The sequence below is a fragment of the Delphinus delphis genome, chromosome 1 (assembly GCF_949987515.2).
Source record: "Delphinus delphis chromosome 1, mDelDel1.2, whole genome shotgun sequence".
Lineage (NCBI taxonomy): Eukaryota > Metazoa > Chordata > Mammalia > Artiodactyla > Delphinidae > Delphinus > Delphinus delphis.
Window position 1 is genome coordinate 142,496,402 of NC_082683.1, and position 18,381 is coordinate 142,514,782.

At 38.4% G+C, this 18,381-nt stretch overlaps 1 protein-coding gene across 1 annotated transcript in view; it reads right to left on the minus strand.

The window, feature by feature from the left end:
• CENPF (centromere protein F) overlaps positions 1–18,381 on the minus strand; it is a 61,281-nt gene that overhangs the window by 36,629 nt on the left and 6,271 nt on the right. The window contains exons 4-9 of the mRNA XM_059994829.1: positions 14,638–14,759; positions 14,133–14,224; positions 11,377–11,668; positions 10,045–10,247; positions 1,439–1,564; positions 362–490 (exon numbers count right to left, since the gene is read on the minus strand). Of these exons, the coding sequence (XP_059850812.1) occupies positions 362–490; positions 1,439–1,564; positions 10,045–10,247; positions 11,377–11,668; positions 14,133–14,224; positions 14,638–14,759 (964 nt within the window). The remainder of the gene's footprint in view (positions 1–361; positions 491–1,438; positions 1,565–10,044; positions 10,248–11,376; positions 11,669–14,132; positions 14,225–14,637; positions 14,760–18,381) is intronic.

Below are 18,381 nucleotides of genomic sequence, written 5' to 3' on the forward strand. Positions count from 1 at the left end.
TCATTTGTGCAGGGAGTGTTAAATAAGTAAATTATAATTTTCAGTGCTTTGACTATTTGGAAGCATAAATACTTGGGATAGCTCCCAGCTGGTGGCATGACCAAGAACCACTGGAATATCAGAGACGCCCACAGACCTTCAGATCTGAGATCCTCACTCACTGCACTCCTTCTCTAAACAAGAAAACCCAGACCCAGAAAGGTTCAGTTTGCTCTCCACTTTGATACGTAAGGAAAGTGAGGATAGAGCTTTTTTTTTCTTTCTTTAAAGGTATCATATGTCCGCTGTGGTACAGAAATGACATGTATTAAAAAGGGGATGGGGAGGTTAAGGAGGAGGGAGAAATCAGTTAGCACCCTACTTTATCCAGTTCAGCCTGGAGGATGTTGTGCATGTTCTTGGCTTGCTGTAGCTCCTGGGTGAGCTTGGCTTTCATCTGAGTGAACTCTTGGTCCAGGGTTTGGAAGGAACGCTGTTGACGGGAGAGCTCCTAAAAAGCAAAAGACAAATGCATCAAACTGATGCTGGTTAACAAGGGAGATCCTAGGGCGAGACCCATTCTTCCCCCAGGCAATGCTCTTCTGTAAGAGCAGAAGATTATGGGAGCCGGTCTGCGACTACCTGATGATTGATATAGGCAGCCTTAGCACGGGTCCCGGGCATCAGATCCGGGTCTCTGAGCGGAAGAGGAAGGAGTCCGCCAGGAGAACACATGGAAACTGGCCTGTTCCCGCCTCATCCCCGACTTAAATGAATCACCTCTGTTCTGAATTATCCAGGGGCAAAAGAGTAGAGCCGAGCTGTAGCCGGTCACAACTCGGCTGAGAAATCAACACACTCAAAAATGGAGTTTAAAATGTCAAATAGCTTATGCCACTGACCATTGAGAATGACAGGAAGGAAATGCCACCAATTAACTTGGATAATCACACAGGGACACCAGGTTAACATTCCCAGTCACTCTCACTGAAAGACTATAGACCCATTTCAAGGCTAACTCACCTGAAACTGATACCAAGCCTTATGCAAGGGCATCTTCAGCCCTAATTTGTCTGCCAACTTCATTCCCCTCCCCATCAATTACCTTCCTAATGTATTTGCCAACTCACAGCCTTTAAATACACCTGCTGAATGTAATACAATTTCCTTTAGAACACAGAGTGTTTGAAATAAGAAATACAATCCTTTCCTACTTGGTGTCAAATTTCAAACAAATCAGAAAATGTGGATAAAAAAGAACATTCTAAGTCCCTTCTCCAGTCAAAAACTAAAAGATGGAAAAGTGTGAAGGAAAATATAGTGCCTTTTCCGCACAAAGCATTTCCCGTCTAGTGGAACATCCCAAATAATGACAGACACTCCTCTTTTCAAATGATCAAACTAGGAAATGCCGACAAGAGCCTTCTGGACAAACTCCTCATGAATCCATTTACCTTACCTCTTGGAACTCTTTTTCTTTTTCCTTGATTTTCTGTTCCAGAGAACATCTGGCACTTTCTGCATTTTGACGCTGACAACTCAAATCTTCAGTCAATTTTTTCAGTTTTTGCTCCAAAGCAATACACTAACAACAAATTAAGACACTCAGTACAAAACAAAATTATTCTTGGAAAGAAGCAAACATTCTGAATTTTAGAAAAATTAGTCCCATGATCTGGTTCAAGTTTAACATAGTGTTTTGACATTTTTATTTCATAAAAAGTTGGGTTTAAAACAATTAGTCAAGTACCAAAACCACTACAATTATTTTAGCACACATAAAATTATATTTGGGAAATATTAGCAAGGATGTAAAGCATTAGACCATTTAAATAAATACTTCATAACTTGTGCCATGAAAAAAGAAATCAGCATGTCTGAATAACGATTCACCTAATGATTTTTTGGTTTTGCTTTTTTTTTTAGAAGATGTTGGGGGTAGGAGTTTATTTATTTATTTTTGCTGTGTTGGGTCTTCGTTTCTGTGCGAGGGCTTTCTCTGGTTGTGACAAGTGGGGGCCACTCTTCATGGCGGTGCGCGGGCCTCTCACTATCGCGGCCTCTCTTGCTGCGGAGCACAGGCTCCAGACGCGCAGGCTCAGTACTTGTGGCTCACGGGCCTAGGTGCTCCGCGGCATGTGGCATCCTCCCGGACCAGGCTCGAACCCATGTCCCCTAGCATTAGCAGGCAGACTCTCAACCACTGTGCCACCAGGGAAGCCCTCACCTAATGTTTTGTTGCACGGGAATGAGAGGTTAAAATGCAGTGATGTTGGGCTTCCCTGGTGGCGCAGTGGTTGAGAGTCTGCCTGCCGATACAGGGCACACGGGTTTGTGCCCCGGTCCGAGAGGATCCCACATGCCGCGGAGCACCTGCGCCCGTGAGCCATGGCCGCTGGGCCTGCGCGTCCGGAGCCTGTTGCTCCGCAACGGGAGAGGCCACAACAGTGAGAGGCCCGCGTACTGCAAAAAAAAAAAAAGCAGTGATGTTGACCTGCGTAATTTAGAGTCTATAAAATAACCAGAGGGTACCCATTATCCTCATGTGATAGTGTTTTTCAAGCACAACAGATTTTGTGGGAAACTTAAATATTAATATGCATCTTTCCACAATGCTCCCACTATGCCATTTTAAATATCTGGAGGTTCACAGCACTCCAAAGAATATCACAATGGGTTTTAACCAAGCTGCCAAAGGCAACACGAAGAACATGCATTTGCCCTTTTACATAGCCATTTATCTTTTTTTTTAATTGAAGTATAGTTGATTTACAATGTTGTGTTAGTTTCAGGTGTACAGCAAAGTGATTCGGTTACACACACATATGTTCTTTTTCAGATTCTTTTTCATTATAGGTTATTACAAGATATTGAATATAGTTCCCTGTGCCTTACAGTAGGTCCTTACTGTTTACCTATTTTATATATAGTAGTGTATATCTGTTAATCCCAGTTTATCCCTCCTCCCACTCTCCCCTTTATAACCATAAATTTGTTTTCTATGTCTGTGAGTCTGTTTCTGTTTTGTAAGCAGGTTCATTTGTATCATTTTTTAGATTCCACATATAAGTGATATCAGGTGATATTTGTCTTTCACTGCCTGATTTACTTCGCTTAGTATGATAAGCCCTAGGTCCATCTATGTGGCTGCAAATGGCATTATTTCATTCTTTTCTATGCATAGCCAGTTATCTCTAAAATAATTTTTAAAACATGAACTACATCAAAATTTAGGATGCTCTTCTAAAATTAAATCTTCAAGTGTTAAAACCCATTCCTCTGATGCTTCCCTGTGGTGTTCAAATCCTTGAACTGCCCTACAAAGCAACTCTAACTTCCCAGGAAAGAATGAGAACAACTCACATTAGTGGGGGAGAAGTCCTGTTCCAAAAGAAATGTGCCCCAGTTTGGCAAATCTCTCCACTAATGTATTTCTCTGAGACTCATTATAGTCCGATTTAGAACTATTAGAACTATTAGAAATTTAACAGAAAATTCAGAGGAAAAGAAAACATTATGTAAGACTTTCCTGGAAGACCAGACACCAACTATTAACTAACCAAAGATGAAAAGATAAAGCTGGTCTGATTTTGCAAATATCATAACTTTAAAATACTGGATTCAAAAAGTAAAATATTGAGCAGTTGTTCAAATTAATCCACTGCTTTGAACATTAAGACACCTTTGTCATTAACCTTATTGTTCTTGAATTTTTAAATCCCTAAGGAAAAGTATGAAAGAAATTATTTCTAATAATAATAAATATGAACTCAACAAATATGTCTAGCACCATGCTAGGCACTGGGGATATAGCAGTAAACAACTCAGACAAAAATCATTGTTGCCTAAATGATGGTCTAAAATTTTGACAGGGACTTCCCCAGTGGCACAGTGGTTAAGACTCTGTGCTCCCAATGCAGGGTGCCCAGGTTCAATCCCTGGTCAGGGAACTAGATCCCGCATGCATGCCGCAACTAAGAGTTCACATGCCACAACTAAGGAGCCTGTGTGCCACAACTATGGAGCCCCTGAGCCGCAACTAAGGAGCCTGCCTGCCACAACTAAGACCCATCGCAACCAAATAAATAAATAAATATAAAAAATAAAATAAAATAAAATTCTGACAATTTTCGGGGGGAAAAAAACATGCATGGCAGAGTAGATGAATGAACCCTTGGCACCCTCTGCTGGCACTCCGTCAAACTGCAACATATTCCACTATAGGATCTCAGGATCAATCAATTCTTTCTTATTAGAAACAGTAGCTTAAAAAAGAGCCTTTAAGAGTAATTTATATTTTATTTAGATTATTTTTTATGCTGATATTTATGATGCACAATCCATGTGCAAGTACCTGGCCACTAGGTGTCATGAATGCTCCATAATACTCTAACCAGATACTCTGGTTAATACTCTAACCAGATAACCATAATACTCTAACTCTTGACCAGAGCTCAAGTCCTTTAAAAATATACAGCATATGACCCTGGAGACTCAGTGCTCTGAACCAATGAGCTTTTCGCTGTAAAATACGGGTGCTGAAGTCTAGCTTTGCTGCCAGTCCCAGCACTCTGTTTCTACATGAGTTCAAACCTTGCATCCCACACGGTTTGTAAATACTTGGAAAAGAAGCATACGAGAAACAGCGTATGTTCACTAAAGCACACGGTATTGATTTTGGCTAAATTAGCTCCATTTTATTTAATAGGTAGTTCTAATGGTACATCAGGGAATAGCATAAACAAAGCATAATCTGATTTCAGCAACATATTGGACAAGGTCATATTATCTTTAGAGACAAGATGGAGAAAGGTGGACTGAATTTTCAGTTAGGTGGGTTTGTAATTTACAGGAAAAAAATGGAATACAAAAAGCATTGAACGAATGAGTCTTAAGAACTTGGAGAGGAGTCTCCAACAGAAAGAAAGCCAGAGCTATATTCTCAGCACTGTCCTAGTCAAAAATCCTAATTCATGATCTGGTAAGAAGAGACTTCATCAAATATGCTAGCCAGTACAAGGATTCGGTGACCTTGTCACACCAAAACCAACAAGACAAAATGTAAAAGGATAAGTATAATTCTCTTATATGAGAAGGCGTGACTTGGCAGAAGTGCAACTGAAAATGAGCTTCACTGACAAGGAACTTTATTGATATAATAATAACAATTATTATTATAAGTTCACCATGTGCCAGGCACTATATGCCAAAACCTTTATAAAAATTATCACAGGTACTTCCCTGGTAGTCCAGTGGTAAAGAATCTGCCTTCCAACGCAGGGGACGCGGGTTCAATCCCTGGTCAGGGAACTAAAATCCCACATGCCGTGGGGCAACTAAGCCCACGTGCCACAACTATTGAGCTTGCGTACCTCAAAGAGAGAGCCCACATGCCACAACTAGAGAGAGAAAACCCACACACCACAACTAGAGAGAAGCCTGTGCACCACAACAAGAGAGAAACCCGAGCAGACCACATGCCGTAACGAAAAGATCCCACACGCGTCAACAAAGACCCCGTGTGCTGCAACTAACATCCGATGCAGCCAGAAAAAACAAGGAAAATAAATAAATAAAATAAATAAATATTTTTTAAAAATTATCACAAACTTTACAGCAATCCTATGACAAAGGCATTATTATTAACACCATTTTATTGATTAGGACACTGAAGTTCAGAAGTTAATTAAATAGCTCCAAAGCAACACAACTGGGATGTAGTAGAGCCAGGATTTGAATCCAAGTCTTTCCAACTTAGAAAACCAAATTACAAACCCAGACTGCACGAAGAGAATAAATATATGGATCAAGGGAGATCATGTTCCTTCATACATCTAAGCCACAGTTACCAAGAATTTCTCGGTGCAAAGCACTGCACTAGAAGAATTCTAAAAATGAACCTGGACTACCACTTCCAGGTAGATGGAAGAGATGAACATTTCCCTCTACCTCCCACCAAGAATAATCCAAAACCTTGCACATTACATTAAAACAAACATTAAAAAGCTCTGAAAAAAAGAGAAGAAAGATTAACAAGAGACTTTGGAGCCCAAGGAAAAACAAGACAGTGCTGAAAGAAAAAAACTGTTAACCTTTAGAATCCTATACCCTGCAGAAATATCTTCCAGGAATGAAGAGGAAATCAAAACATTCCCAGACAAAAGAAAATTTAGAGGATTTGTAACTACACTAAAAGAATGGTTAAAGGATGTTCTCTAAACAGAAAGGAAATAATGAAAGAAGGAAATATGGAAGGAATCATGAAGGAAGGAACAATAAGTTAATGAACAATAAACATATATACAATAGGCTTTCCATCTCTTCTTCAGTTTTCTAAATTATGTTTGACAAGTGAAGCAAAAATTATAACACTGTCTGATGTGGTTCTAAATGTATGTAGAGAAAACACCGAAGGAAATTATACTATAAATGGGGGAGGGTATAAGGGCAAAAAGAGAAGTAAATTTTCGATAATTTATTAGCGTTGATAGAATGACAACACCAATAAACTGTGATAAATTGTATGTATATATACATTATCTAAAACAATCATTATAAAAGCTCTACCAAGAAATACACTCAGAAACACTATCAATAATTCAAAAGGGAATTCTAAAAAGTGTTCAAGTAACCTACAGGAAGGCAGGAAAAATGAAAGAGAAATGAAAAATGAAAGAAATAAAAAACAAAAAAAAGATGGAAGACTTAAGCCATGACATATCAATAATTACATTGAATATCAGTGATCTAAATATACTAATTAAAAGACAGATAGTGTTTCTAAAAGGGAATAGTGTTTTAAAAGAGTGGATTAAAAAATATGACCCAACTATACGCTGTCCACACAAAACTCACATTAGGCCTATTTTCTAATTTATAGTTAGGTCATACTTTTTAATTTAATAGCATAGATAGGCTGAAATTAAAAAGACAGAAAGAAATACATCATGAAACATAAACCAAAGGAAAGCTACAGTGGCTATATTACTACCAGATAAAGTAGACTTCAGAATAAAAAAAATTACCAGAGACACTGAGGGCTATTGCATAATGATAAGGGTCAATCCACCAAGAAGACATAGCAATCCTAAACGTGTATGGACCGAACTATAGAACTGCAAAATAAGTGAAGCAAAAACTGATAGAACAGAAAGGAGAAATAGACAAATCAACAATTATGGGAGACTTCAATATCCCTCTCTCAACAATTGCTAGAGCAACTAGACAAGAAATCAGCAAAGATACAGAGGAATTCAACAAAGAACGTTAACCAACAGGAGCTAATGACACTTTTAGAACATTCCATCCAACAAGAGAATATACATTTTTTTCCAAGTGCCTATGAAACATATACCAAGATAGACCATATACTAGGCCAGAAAACCCCCACAAATTTAAAAGACCTGAAATCATAAAGTATATTCTCTGAACACAGTGGAATCAAACTAGAAATCAATAACAAAAAGAGAAAAAGCTCCAAACACTTGGAAACTAAACAAGGTATTTCTGAATAATCAATGAGCCAAAAAGGAAGTTCCAAGAAAAAAAAATTTTTTTAGTACATTAAAGAATAAAAATTAAAATACAATATATCAGGGACTTCCCTGGTGGTGCAGTGGTTAAGAATCCGCCTGCCAATGCAGGGAACACGGGTTCAAGCCCTCGTCTGGGAAGATCCCACATGCCGCAGAGCAACTAAGCCCATGCACCACAACTACTGAGCTTGTGCTCTAGAACCCACGAGCCACAACTACTGAGCCCGCATGCCACAACTAGTGAAGCCCATGAGCCTAGAGCCTGTGCTCTGCAACAAGAGAAGCCACCACAATGAGAAGCCCACGCACTACAACAAAGAGTAGCCCCTGCTCCCCGCAACTAGAGAAAGCCTGTGCACAGCAACGAAGACCCAATGCAGCCAAAAATAAATAAATAAATGTTTTTAAAAATTATTTAAAAAAATACAATATATCAAAATTTGCAGAGCACAGTTAAAGCAGTACTGAGAGGGAAATTTATAGCATTAAATGTCTGCATTAGAAAAGAAGAAGTCTCAAGTCAGTAAGCTAAGCTCCCCACCTCAACAACCTAGAAAAAGAGGAGCAAAATAAACCTAAAGCAAGCAGAAGGAAATAACAGAGAGGAAAAAAAATTTAAAAATCAATGAAATTGAAAATAGGAAATAGAGAAAAATCAATGAATTAAAAAGCTGATTCTTTGGTAAGATCAATAAAAGAGCAACAAAACTGTCAAGTTCCTAGCAGTACTGACAAAGAGAAAAATAGAGAAGACACAAATATCAGAAATGAACAGGGAATAAACCTGACCTACAGACATCAAAAGAATAAGGAAATACTATGAACTCCACATGCACAAATTTGACAATTTCGATGAAATTTCCTCTAAAATCACAAAATAACCCAACTCATCCAATGTGAAATAAATAATTTTAATAGCTGTGTAACTATTTAAAAATTGAATTTATAATTTTAAATCTCCCAAAAAAGAAATCTCCAGGCCCAGATAGTTTCATGGAGAATTCTACCAAATGTATAAAGATGAAATAACACCAACTCTGCACAATCTCTTCCGAGAAGAGAAGGGAATGCTTCCCAATGCATTTTATGAAGCTAGTATTACCTCTGATACAAATACCAGACAAAGACAGTACAAAAAGAGAAAACAGCTGAACAACATCCCTCACAAATATAGACACGAGAATCCTTAACAAATTATTAGCAAATAAAAGTCAGAAATATATAAAATGAATTATACACCAAGACCAAGTATGGTCTACTCCAAGGATGAAAGACATTCAAATATCTGAAAAGCAATCATTGTAACCCATCATATTAACAAGCTATTATTTTATATAACTACACGAATCTATAATCATCTTAAAATAAAAAGGATTAATTTGAAAAAAAAGAAAGAAAGAGCCTGTTCCCAGGAAGCAAATAGAAGATACAGGTCTACCTACTACAGTGGTTTTTACCTAGAGATTTTATTAAAGGTAAATTCCATAGGCCCACTTCAGACATGAGTCTAAGAAGATTAATTCTGCAAGGTTCTCAGTGATTCTGACAATTAGCCAAGTGTGGGAACTACAAGAGCTAGAACATAAATAACGACAATAAAAGGGTCATAATGGGGATGGAAGCCAGGAGAAAAGACCTCACCACACTAAGAAATGAGAGAAGGAGCTCACGGGATGGGGAGCAAGTCAAGAGTATTCCAAGAGGCGGGTATGCGGAGCAGAAAGGCAAATGTGAGCAGAACACTGACCCAGACACAGATTAGGTTCAAGAAACACCAAATAACTGCAGTTGGTCCTAGAAGATAATTCGTTTTGCTCTACACTTTTCTCCATATAACACACTATCTACGTGACTGGTACATCTACGTTACGTCCCCCATTATGATGAAGCTCCACAAGGGCCATTCTTTTTGTCTATTTACTCACTGCTGCATCCCCAGGTCTAGAACAGTGGCTGACATACAGTAGATGGTCAATAAATATTTGTCAAATGAGTCAGTGAATGAATGAATAATAGAAAAAAGAGAAGAAAAGACTAGAGAGGTAGGTTGGGGGCAAAGCAACAACAACAAAGACAACCCCCAAATAACGGGCTATGAAGCTTGGCCTTAATTAGAGCCTTAGATTAAATGGTAGGAGTGTATACACTGGATCCCAGGAGTAGGTCTATTCAATTCTATCGTATGTCCTAAACCTCTTTTAAAGCTCCATGACTTTAAGTGCCTCTTTTATATATTAGGCACCTGCCAGGCACTGTACATACATAATCTTTATTCTTCACCACCCTCTGAGATATAAAAGAGATCAGTGACTTGCCCAGGTCCCTTGGCTGGGAAAATGTGCAGTCCGGATTTGACCCCAGATCTACCCAACTCTAAAAGAACTTACTGTTCAACTGCATCAATACCGCCTAGTATATAATAAGGTTCATTACTAATATTTATTTCACAAGTCTAAGTGCAGAGTACTCTTTCCAAAGAATGATATGAAAAAAATGGAGATTTATCAATAACTCATGAAAAGTCAAGTACCTTGGTTGATGCCTGGTCATACTGTGCAGTTGTTCTCACCAGTTCATCCCTGCTTTTGTTCAAAACTTTCTCTTTTTCGTTTAATTCCACTTTTGCTTTCTCCACTTGGAGTTGGAGTTCTTGAAGCTTGTTCACTTGGCCTTTCATTTCTCTTTCTTGTCCTTGCAGACGTAGTTCCAACTCACTAATCTTGCTCCTTAGCTCTTAAATCACAAACAAAACCCACACTTCAATTAACATATATTTTTCACAAAGACATTTACAACTAAACTCAGAATGTATCAACGTTACTCTGCTCTGAAATCTTTGGTGAGTCAAACATAAATCAATTCACATTAAACAAAGAAGCTACTTTAATTGGATTTAATTTCAATGTTTAGTCTTTATTGTTATTTGTATTCAAAAACCCTACAGAAAGCAGGAGAAACAAATTTTCGTAAGTTTTCACAGAGAAACTTGGGGGGGCAGAAATGTTTTTCTAAAATCGTGAATAGTATCTTATCGAGACTGCAAAAAGTGTACCACATATAACAGCCTGCACTAAAATTACCACTTGGTTTCATACACCCACAACCTAATATATTTTTTATGCCCATATCAATGCAAATGAGTGCTAAGCAGTGAAAAATTCACACTCCCACATTCTCTAGTAGCTTGTCCTCCAGTAAAGAGCAAGACAGTGTGAACCTCCTCTATTGCCAAAATTAACAACAATGTTTTTTTTCATTTTTTTCCCCACATATACACAATATTGGTTCCAATGGCACTGGCCATGGGACAGGTCTCACCAGTGCACACAGATGGTGATTTTCAATCTACCATAGCACTGGAAATTATCACAGTCTGCAGACTAGATTCCAGAACACCACCTGGCACCCTTGGCTGTCAGCAGCAGCGTGGTGCAGCAGCCAAGGTTACAGGTTTCTCCCATACACACAACCTGGCAGCACACAGCAAAGCTCTCCTACAGACACATGCCACACCTCTGGCCAAAACTGGCTTGTTTCATGGGCCACAAAAGGAGCCAGGGGAGAGCTGTGGGGAGTGTCAACTGTAACCCACCTACTTGCCCCGCTCTGGAAAGTCAAAGCCACTCACCCTACTTTTCAAGTCTTCATGGCACCAGCTTTATAGTACAAATAAAGGTACCTTTCCAAATGGTGATATCTTTTCTCATTATCCCAAAGACAGTATTTCACATCACCAGGCTGGGATGTTGATCACTGATGGGTCTAACAAAACACATGAGCACTTTCTAGGGCTAAAAATGTCTAGAAATTTCTAGACTTCTAAAATTATCTCAGGAAAATTTAATTTAGCTCAAGAAGTTACCTTGATTCTGGGCTTTGAATTGATCCAAAAGATGAGAATTGCTAGAATTATCACAGAAACTGCTATTAGCATCTCTATTCCCTATTTGCAAAGTTGATCTACTCAGAGTCACTTCTTGTTCCCCAGAAAAACTAGATGCAGAGAAATCCCTCCTAATTGGAGTTTTTAGAGCACTGGATGAAAGACGACTTGGGGTCTTTTCTTGTTGCCATGAGAACACAGATGATGAAGCCTGATGTCGGGCAATGTCCCGGTGATTCATGGTGCTTTGGGGAGTAGCCTGGCTTGCTTTCTGTAAAAACAGAAACTCTTTAGAGCCCTTTAGAAGTCAAAATATTTAAGACTATGTAGTAGACTCATAGACATAAAAAAGCAAACTTATGGTTACCAAAGGGGAAAGCAGCGGGGGTGGGAGGGCGGGTAAATGAGGAGTTTGGGATTAGCAGATACAAACTACTACATATAATATAGATAAACAACAAGGTCTTACACACAGGGGACTACATTCAATGTTTTGCAATAAATTATAATGGAAAAGAATATGAAAAAGTATATATGTATATATAATGTATATAACTGAATCACCTTGCTATATATACCTGAAACTAATACAACATTGGAAATCAGCAATACTGCAATAAAAAAAAAAAGATTATGTACTTATTTTCAAATAGAACATAAAGCCATGCCAAGAAGGTAGTAACACTTCCACTGTGTACCAAGAAAGAACATTCATCAAGTCAAGCAGACCACTGGGTCCCAATAACCAGTGAGGAAATGTTCTAATGGTCAGACCTGGCACTGAAGGGTGAAATCAGTACCATCTGAGGCCCAATCTATTTTAAATGGGCTCAGTTTTTGTATTTATTCTGCATCCCTCATATACTTCATAAAAACACATGTGAGTACTCACTGCCATTTTGAATTCTGAAATTTGATTTTACTTTGCCCCTCCTTGGTCACCTCCCCCTGTAGCTTTGCACACTGAGACTCAAAATTCAATACTAACCTAAAGAACTCTTTCAAGAATCTCACATTCCACCATAACACTCTCCCCCCAAAAATGTCGTATGAGGTATTTTGTATCATATAATACACATTTGTGGATTTTCTGCTGTTTTGAATTCTTCTTTTTGTTCTTCTCTCTGCCTGCATTCTGAAAACTATCAAGGTGTGGCTATAGAAGCTGAGTTAATTTTGTTTGTTTGTTTGTTGTTGGTACGCGGGCCTCTCACTGTTGTGGCCTCTCCCGTTGCGGAGCACAGGCTCCAGACGCACAGGCTCAGCGGCCATGGCTCACCGGCCCAGCCACTCCGCGGCATGTGGGATCTTCCTGGACCGGGGCACGAACCCGTGTCCCCTGCATCGGCAGGCGGACTCCCAACCACTGCGCCACCAGGGAAGCCCAAGTTAAATTTTTGATAGCAAGGGCTTTTCTTGCCACAGGGAAAGGTTTAAGGCTTCTGGAGACGCATAGTCCTCCACAAAATAACTCTGGGAACAGATGTCAGGGCCAGAATTGATACCAATGACTGAACTGGATAACAAAGCACGTATTTCCAAGTCAGACCAGAGAATTATTGTTTAATTTTATTCATCTTGTAAGCAATGCCTTTGCTACATATCAAAACCCTGGTGATCTCAAAACAAGGGTTAAAGACGTAAAAAGAATTTAAATTGTTAAAGCTCTAACAGGTATTTTTTTGATCCTCAGTATTTAAGGCATCTACGTATAAATTCAGCCTTAAACTGTTTGCTAAGTTGTGCCATCTCACCAAGTTCATATGTTTAGAATTGTGCCATTAAGTGCCAAACTGGAATTTTTTAAAAAACAAATAACAGCGGGCTTCCCTGGCGGCGCAGTGGTTGAGAGTCCGCCTGCCGATGCAGGGGACACGGGTTCGTGCCCCGGTCCGGGAAGATCCCACATGCCGCGGAGCGGCTGGGCCCGTGAGCCATGGCCGCTGAGCCTGCGCGTCCAGAGCCTATGCTCCGCAACGGGAGAGGCCACAACAGTGAGAGGCCAGTGTACCGCAAAAAAAAATAATAAAATAAATAATAAATAAATAACATCGTGCACAGAAATGGGAAAGGTATATTCTATAGACACCAGGTATTTTCTGGGTCAGTCCTGAAACTAAAAGCTGGGGTTTCCAAAATACGCATTTTGTTTATTTTATTGATGTTAAACAAATCTTTTCACCCACCTCTCTCTGCTTTTTTTACCCCTATCAAAATGTAATTTAAAACACTTGTCAGCAACTTAGTTAAAAGAACTGGGGAGATTACGTTGATAACATTCTCACCTGAAATAAACAGTTCATTAATAATGACCCCCAAACCTCACGTCCCTGGTAGCAATCACCACATTCCATCAGAAGGCCTGAACAGGAAGCAATCGCCTCCAGGTTCCAAAGCTAGTGAGTGTCAGTTATGACTCTGGTCCCACCCTCTTGAAACTTCTTCTTTATCATTAGATCTTAACAGAGAAATAATTACATGACCACAGTTTCCATGGAATTTGGTGAACATTTAATATTTAGGGATTAAGTCATCTCCCCAATCTATTTTACTCTACTCTTACCTATTTTAAAATTTAAAAATACCATAACCAATGAGCCAGGAACTTTATTTTCTCAGTGTAATAAAAATGTGCCAGCCCTATGTGAAGCAGATTTTTCTCTATCCTTGTTGCATCCTATATCAAAGTACTTCTTCAACTGCATACTCTATTAAAAGGCCCATAATTAATTTACCTTTGCCTGCAAGGCTTTCACCTCTGCCTCTAATCTTTTTCGTTCTTCAACTTCTTTATTATATTTTTCTTTTAGATCTTCATATTTGGAACCTAAACACAGACATTGAGATACAGTTTTACTTCGATCACTGATTTTGCAAAGAATCATTATGATAGATCGCCTAGAAATGAGTATCTTAGTACATCAGATAGAAAGAATATTTTGGTTAAGGCAATGGATACTGATCAAATTACTCAAATATCAAAATACATGGAAACATAGGTGTCTTAAATATTCCAAAACTGAATTATGTTTTAAAATACCATAGGATAAAGGGAAAAGTTTAAAGGCTTACTGATGGCTCAACATAGTTCAACAGATACACAAATGTATATGTAACTAATGGCTGCTTTTTTTTAATGCTAAAATTAGAAGTTGAATTCAAAGTTGAATGAATTCATTTCTTTGGCAGAATTAAAATCTCAATAAAAGAGCTATTTATACAAAGGGAAAATATCCTTACCGCTATAATACTGGCTTGGTGTGAGTGGAGTTGCAAAAATTTTTTGTGGTGTAGTGCATGGACTCATAGAGACATCTGCAGACTGTGCAGCTTGTTGGCTTCTTTCAAGTTCAGATTTACACCTATGAGAAAAGGACCCGAGAGGATGGCAAATCAGAGCAACAGCTGTAGAATACCAACACCATACGTTCTCAGAAAGCGATAAACTTACAAAAAAACCAACCCTCTAAGAATTCTTACCACTTCATTTATCCAACAGACGTTTAATAAGAACTAATTTATGAGACAGTCCTTTGTCTTCAAAGGAACTCAGTCTAGTTAGGAAAACAGAACTATAGACCAGTAATTACAACGTGATAAAGACGATAATGAAGATCTGTAATAACCACCACAGTAGCAAAGAAGAGTTGAGAGGGTTGGGACACATTCCAATGAAATTTTATATTCTAGGCCAAAGAAAGACACAGTGCTACAAAATACCAGAATTTCAGAAACACAGGAGGAAATTGGAGCATGGGCTCAAATCATAAAACCAGATGGCATTACTTATAATATTGTCATTATAAAAACAGAGATTTGGGGCTTCCCTGGTGGCGCAATGGTTGAGAGTCCACCTGCCGATGCAGGGGACATGGGTTCATGCCCCAGTCTGGGAAGATCCCACATGCTGCAAAGCGGCTGGGCCCGTGAGCCATGGCCGCTGAGCCTGCGCATCCGGAGCCTGTGCTCCGCAACGGGAGAGGCCACAACACTGAGAGGCCCGCGTACCGCAAAAAAACCAAAAACAAACAGATTTGATATACATATCACGTCTTTTGTGATATTTTTAAAACACATTTTAAAAATCAAGTTAACGTAATGCATCTAGAAAAGATACTGGCAGGAAACAGATCCAAAGAACTGGAGAAAGTGAGCTATATACAGTCGTCCTTGGGATCTGTGGGTTTTTGGTCCCAGGACACCTGCAGATAACAAAATCCAGGGATGCTCAAGTCCCTTATATAAAACAGCAGTCGTACACTCAGCCCTCCATATCTGTGGGTGCAGAACCTGTGGATACGAGGGCCGACTGTATTGTATATGTGTACAGAGTATCCCTACCATTTCAGTTGTAACACCCTTCAGAAGCAAACCTAAGAGGCAATTCCTGCAAGTCTCCAATGTCTCTGAGTTTAACTTAACACAAGAAATAAAATGAATACCCTAGTAGAATGGCTAATGATGTGCACCATTCTCTTTGCCAAGGACACATTACTCAAAGCAGGGAGTGAAGAAAGTAGTGAAGAAAGTGCCTCAGTGCCCTAGCTCTGCCTGCTCCAAATTCAATCCGGGAAGGAAGAAGCAATGTATGAGCTGAAAATGGCTGCTCAGCAAATCAAATTGTCACATTCGAATTTATAACAGGTAAGAGTCCTCCAACAGAAATGTTGTATTAGCATGAAAAAAGTAACAAGAAATAAATGAATTTAATCTTAATATTTAACTCAATATTTTCCATATTGTAATTTCAACTTATAATCATTACAAAAATCGTTAATAAGATATTTTACATGTTTTTGTACTAAATCTTCAGAATTTGGACTGGGTTGTGTCCTTCCAGCACACCTCAATTGACACTAGCCACATTTCAAGTGTTCAACAGCCACATGTAACCAGTGGCTACCATATTGGACACTGCAGGTCTATAGACTTCCAAAGGTGTAAAAAGGTTGGTAAAACTCCAGAGATGAATTTTGAAGAACTTTGCAAAACTGATGTTTCTTTGCCCTCTCAAATTCACATCTTTTCAGTAAAAAAAAAAAAAAAAGTTTATTAATTTTAACTATTAAATAAAAGTATACCCTATTATTTTTATAAACCTTTGTATCTCCTGTCTCCTAGGGAGAGAAAAAACACAAATCACCACACCACCAAAACAAAACAAAAAAACATAAAATTAAGCTGTTTTCTCCTAGGTCTAATTTAACTATATGAGATTGCTAATATTCACCAGTTTTTATTTGTTTGTTTTTGTTTGTTCATTTTTTGTTTTGTTTTAAAAAATAATTTATTGAGGTGAAATTCACATAACATAAAATTAACCAGATTAAGTGAACAATGCAGTGGCATTAATTACACTCAGTGTTGTACAACTACCATCTCTATCTACTTAAAAGCCATTTCTATCATTCCATAGTAAAGCTCTTTAACCATTAAGGAATTTCTCCCCAGTGCCATCTTCCCCCAGTCCCTGACAACAACCAGTCTGTGTTCTGTGTCTATTATTCACCAGTTTTTGACCAACATTTCAAATGTTCAACCTAACTCGTTCAAGATGTACCTGAAATCGGTGGCCATTGATGGAAAAAATAAGTTCCTGCCCTGTACCTGAAGGTTACCAGTGAAAAATTTTAAACTACACTCGGGGCTTCCCTGGTGGTGCAGTGGTTAAGAATCCGCCTGCCAATACAGGGGACACGGGTTCGAGCCCTGGCCCGGGAAGATCATACACGTTGTGGAGCAACTAAGCCCGTGTGCCACAACTACTGAGCCTGTGCTTTAGAGCCTGCGAGCCACAACTACTGAAGCCCACGTGCCACAACTACTGAAGCCTGCGTGCCTAGAGCTCGTGCTCTGCAAAAAGAAGCCACGATAATGAGAAGCCTGCGCACCGCAACAAAGACCCAACACTGCCCCAAAAATTAAATAATTAAAACTATACTCAATAGTTATTGTAATCTATAGGTCTTATACCCTTAACAATTTTTATACTATAGAAGAGTATACTCAATAGTTTTTATAGTCTAAAGTCTATACAGTTTGTAAACTTTTATAAACATCTATATCTATCAACATCATAGATAATAAAAATATTTTTAAACTAAATGTGCTATGAGGGTATCCTAATCCCATGATGACGATAATAACTAACAACTGATAATATTAATGCTAACATTTAACCATTGCTACATGTCAGATACAACCATGAACTATATCTGCAGGCACTGCTACCAAATGGCACTTTTCAATGAAATAGGGAAATGTATACAAAAGCATTTTTTCTCAAATGTTAAAAGATACTAACATTTCTGTCTAAATTAAATTATTAAAACCAATTAATAAAGTAAATTATTAAAACCAATATTTCTAACATTGGCAGCCAAAATGTTCTTTTCAAAGAAATGATTATTCTAGCATACTGAAGTGAGCTTCCTACTTCCCGAGCACCTGCTTTCCAAAACAAATGCCTCTCTTTCATTCATTCATTCAACAAATATTTGAGGACCTACAATTGCCAGGTGCTAGGAATAGTGATGAACACAGACCAGGATAGAGTTTAGGAAAACAAAGAACTCAACAAGACAGAAATTTATTTATCATTCTAACATGGCAAATTATAGATAGCCACCTTCCCACACGGATAGGAAACAAAATTAGAAAAAGATTTCTGTGCACTTAAATTATCAGCTTCACCAAAAGACAAGCATATAGTTGTCCCTAACAATCTACCTGCAGAAGATTGGTTCTAGGACCCCCTTGAATACTAAAATGTGCAAATGCTCAACTCTCATATAAAATCACATAGGTAGTATTTACGTATAACCTATGTATATCCTCCTGTATACTTTAAATCATCTCTAGGTTACTTATAATACCTAATACGATGTATATGCTATGTAAATAGTTGCCTGCACGCAGCAAACTTAAGTTTTGCTTTTGGAACTCTCTGGAATTTTTTTCAAATATTTTTGACCCTTGGTTGGT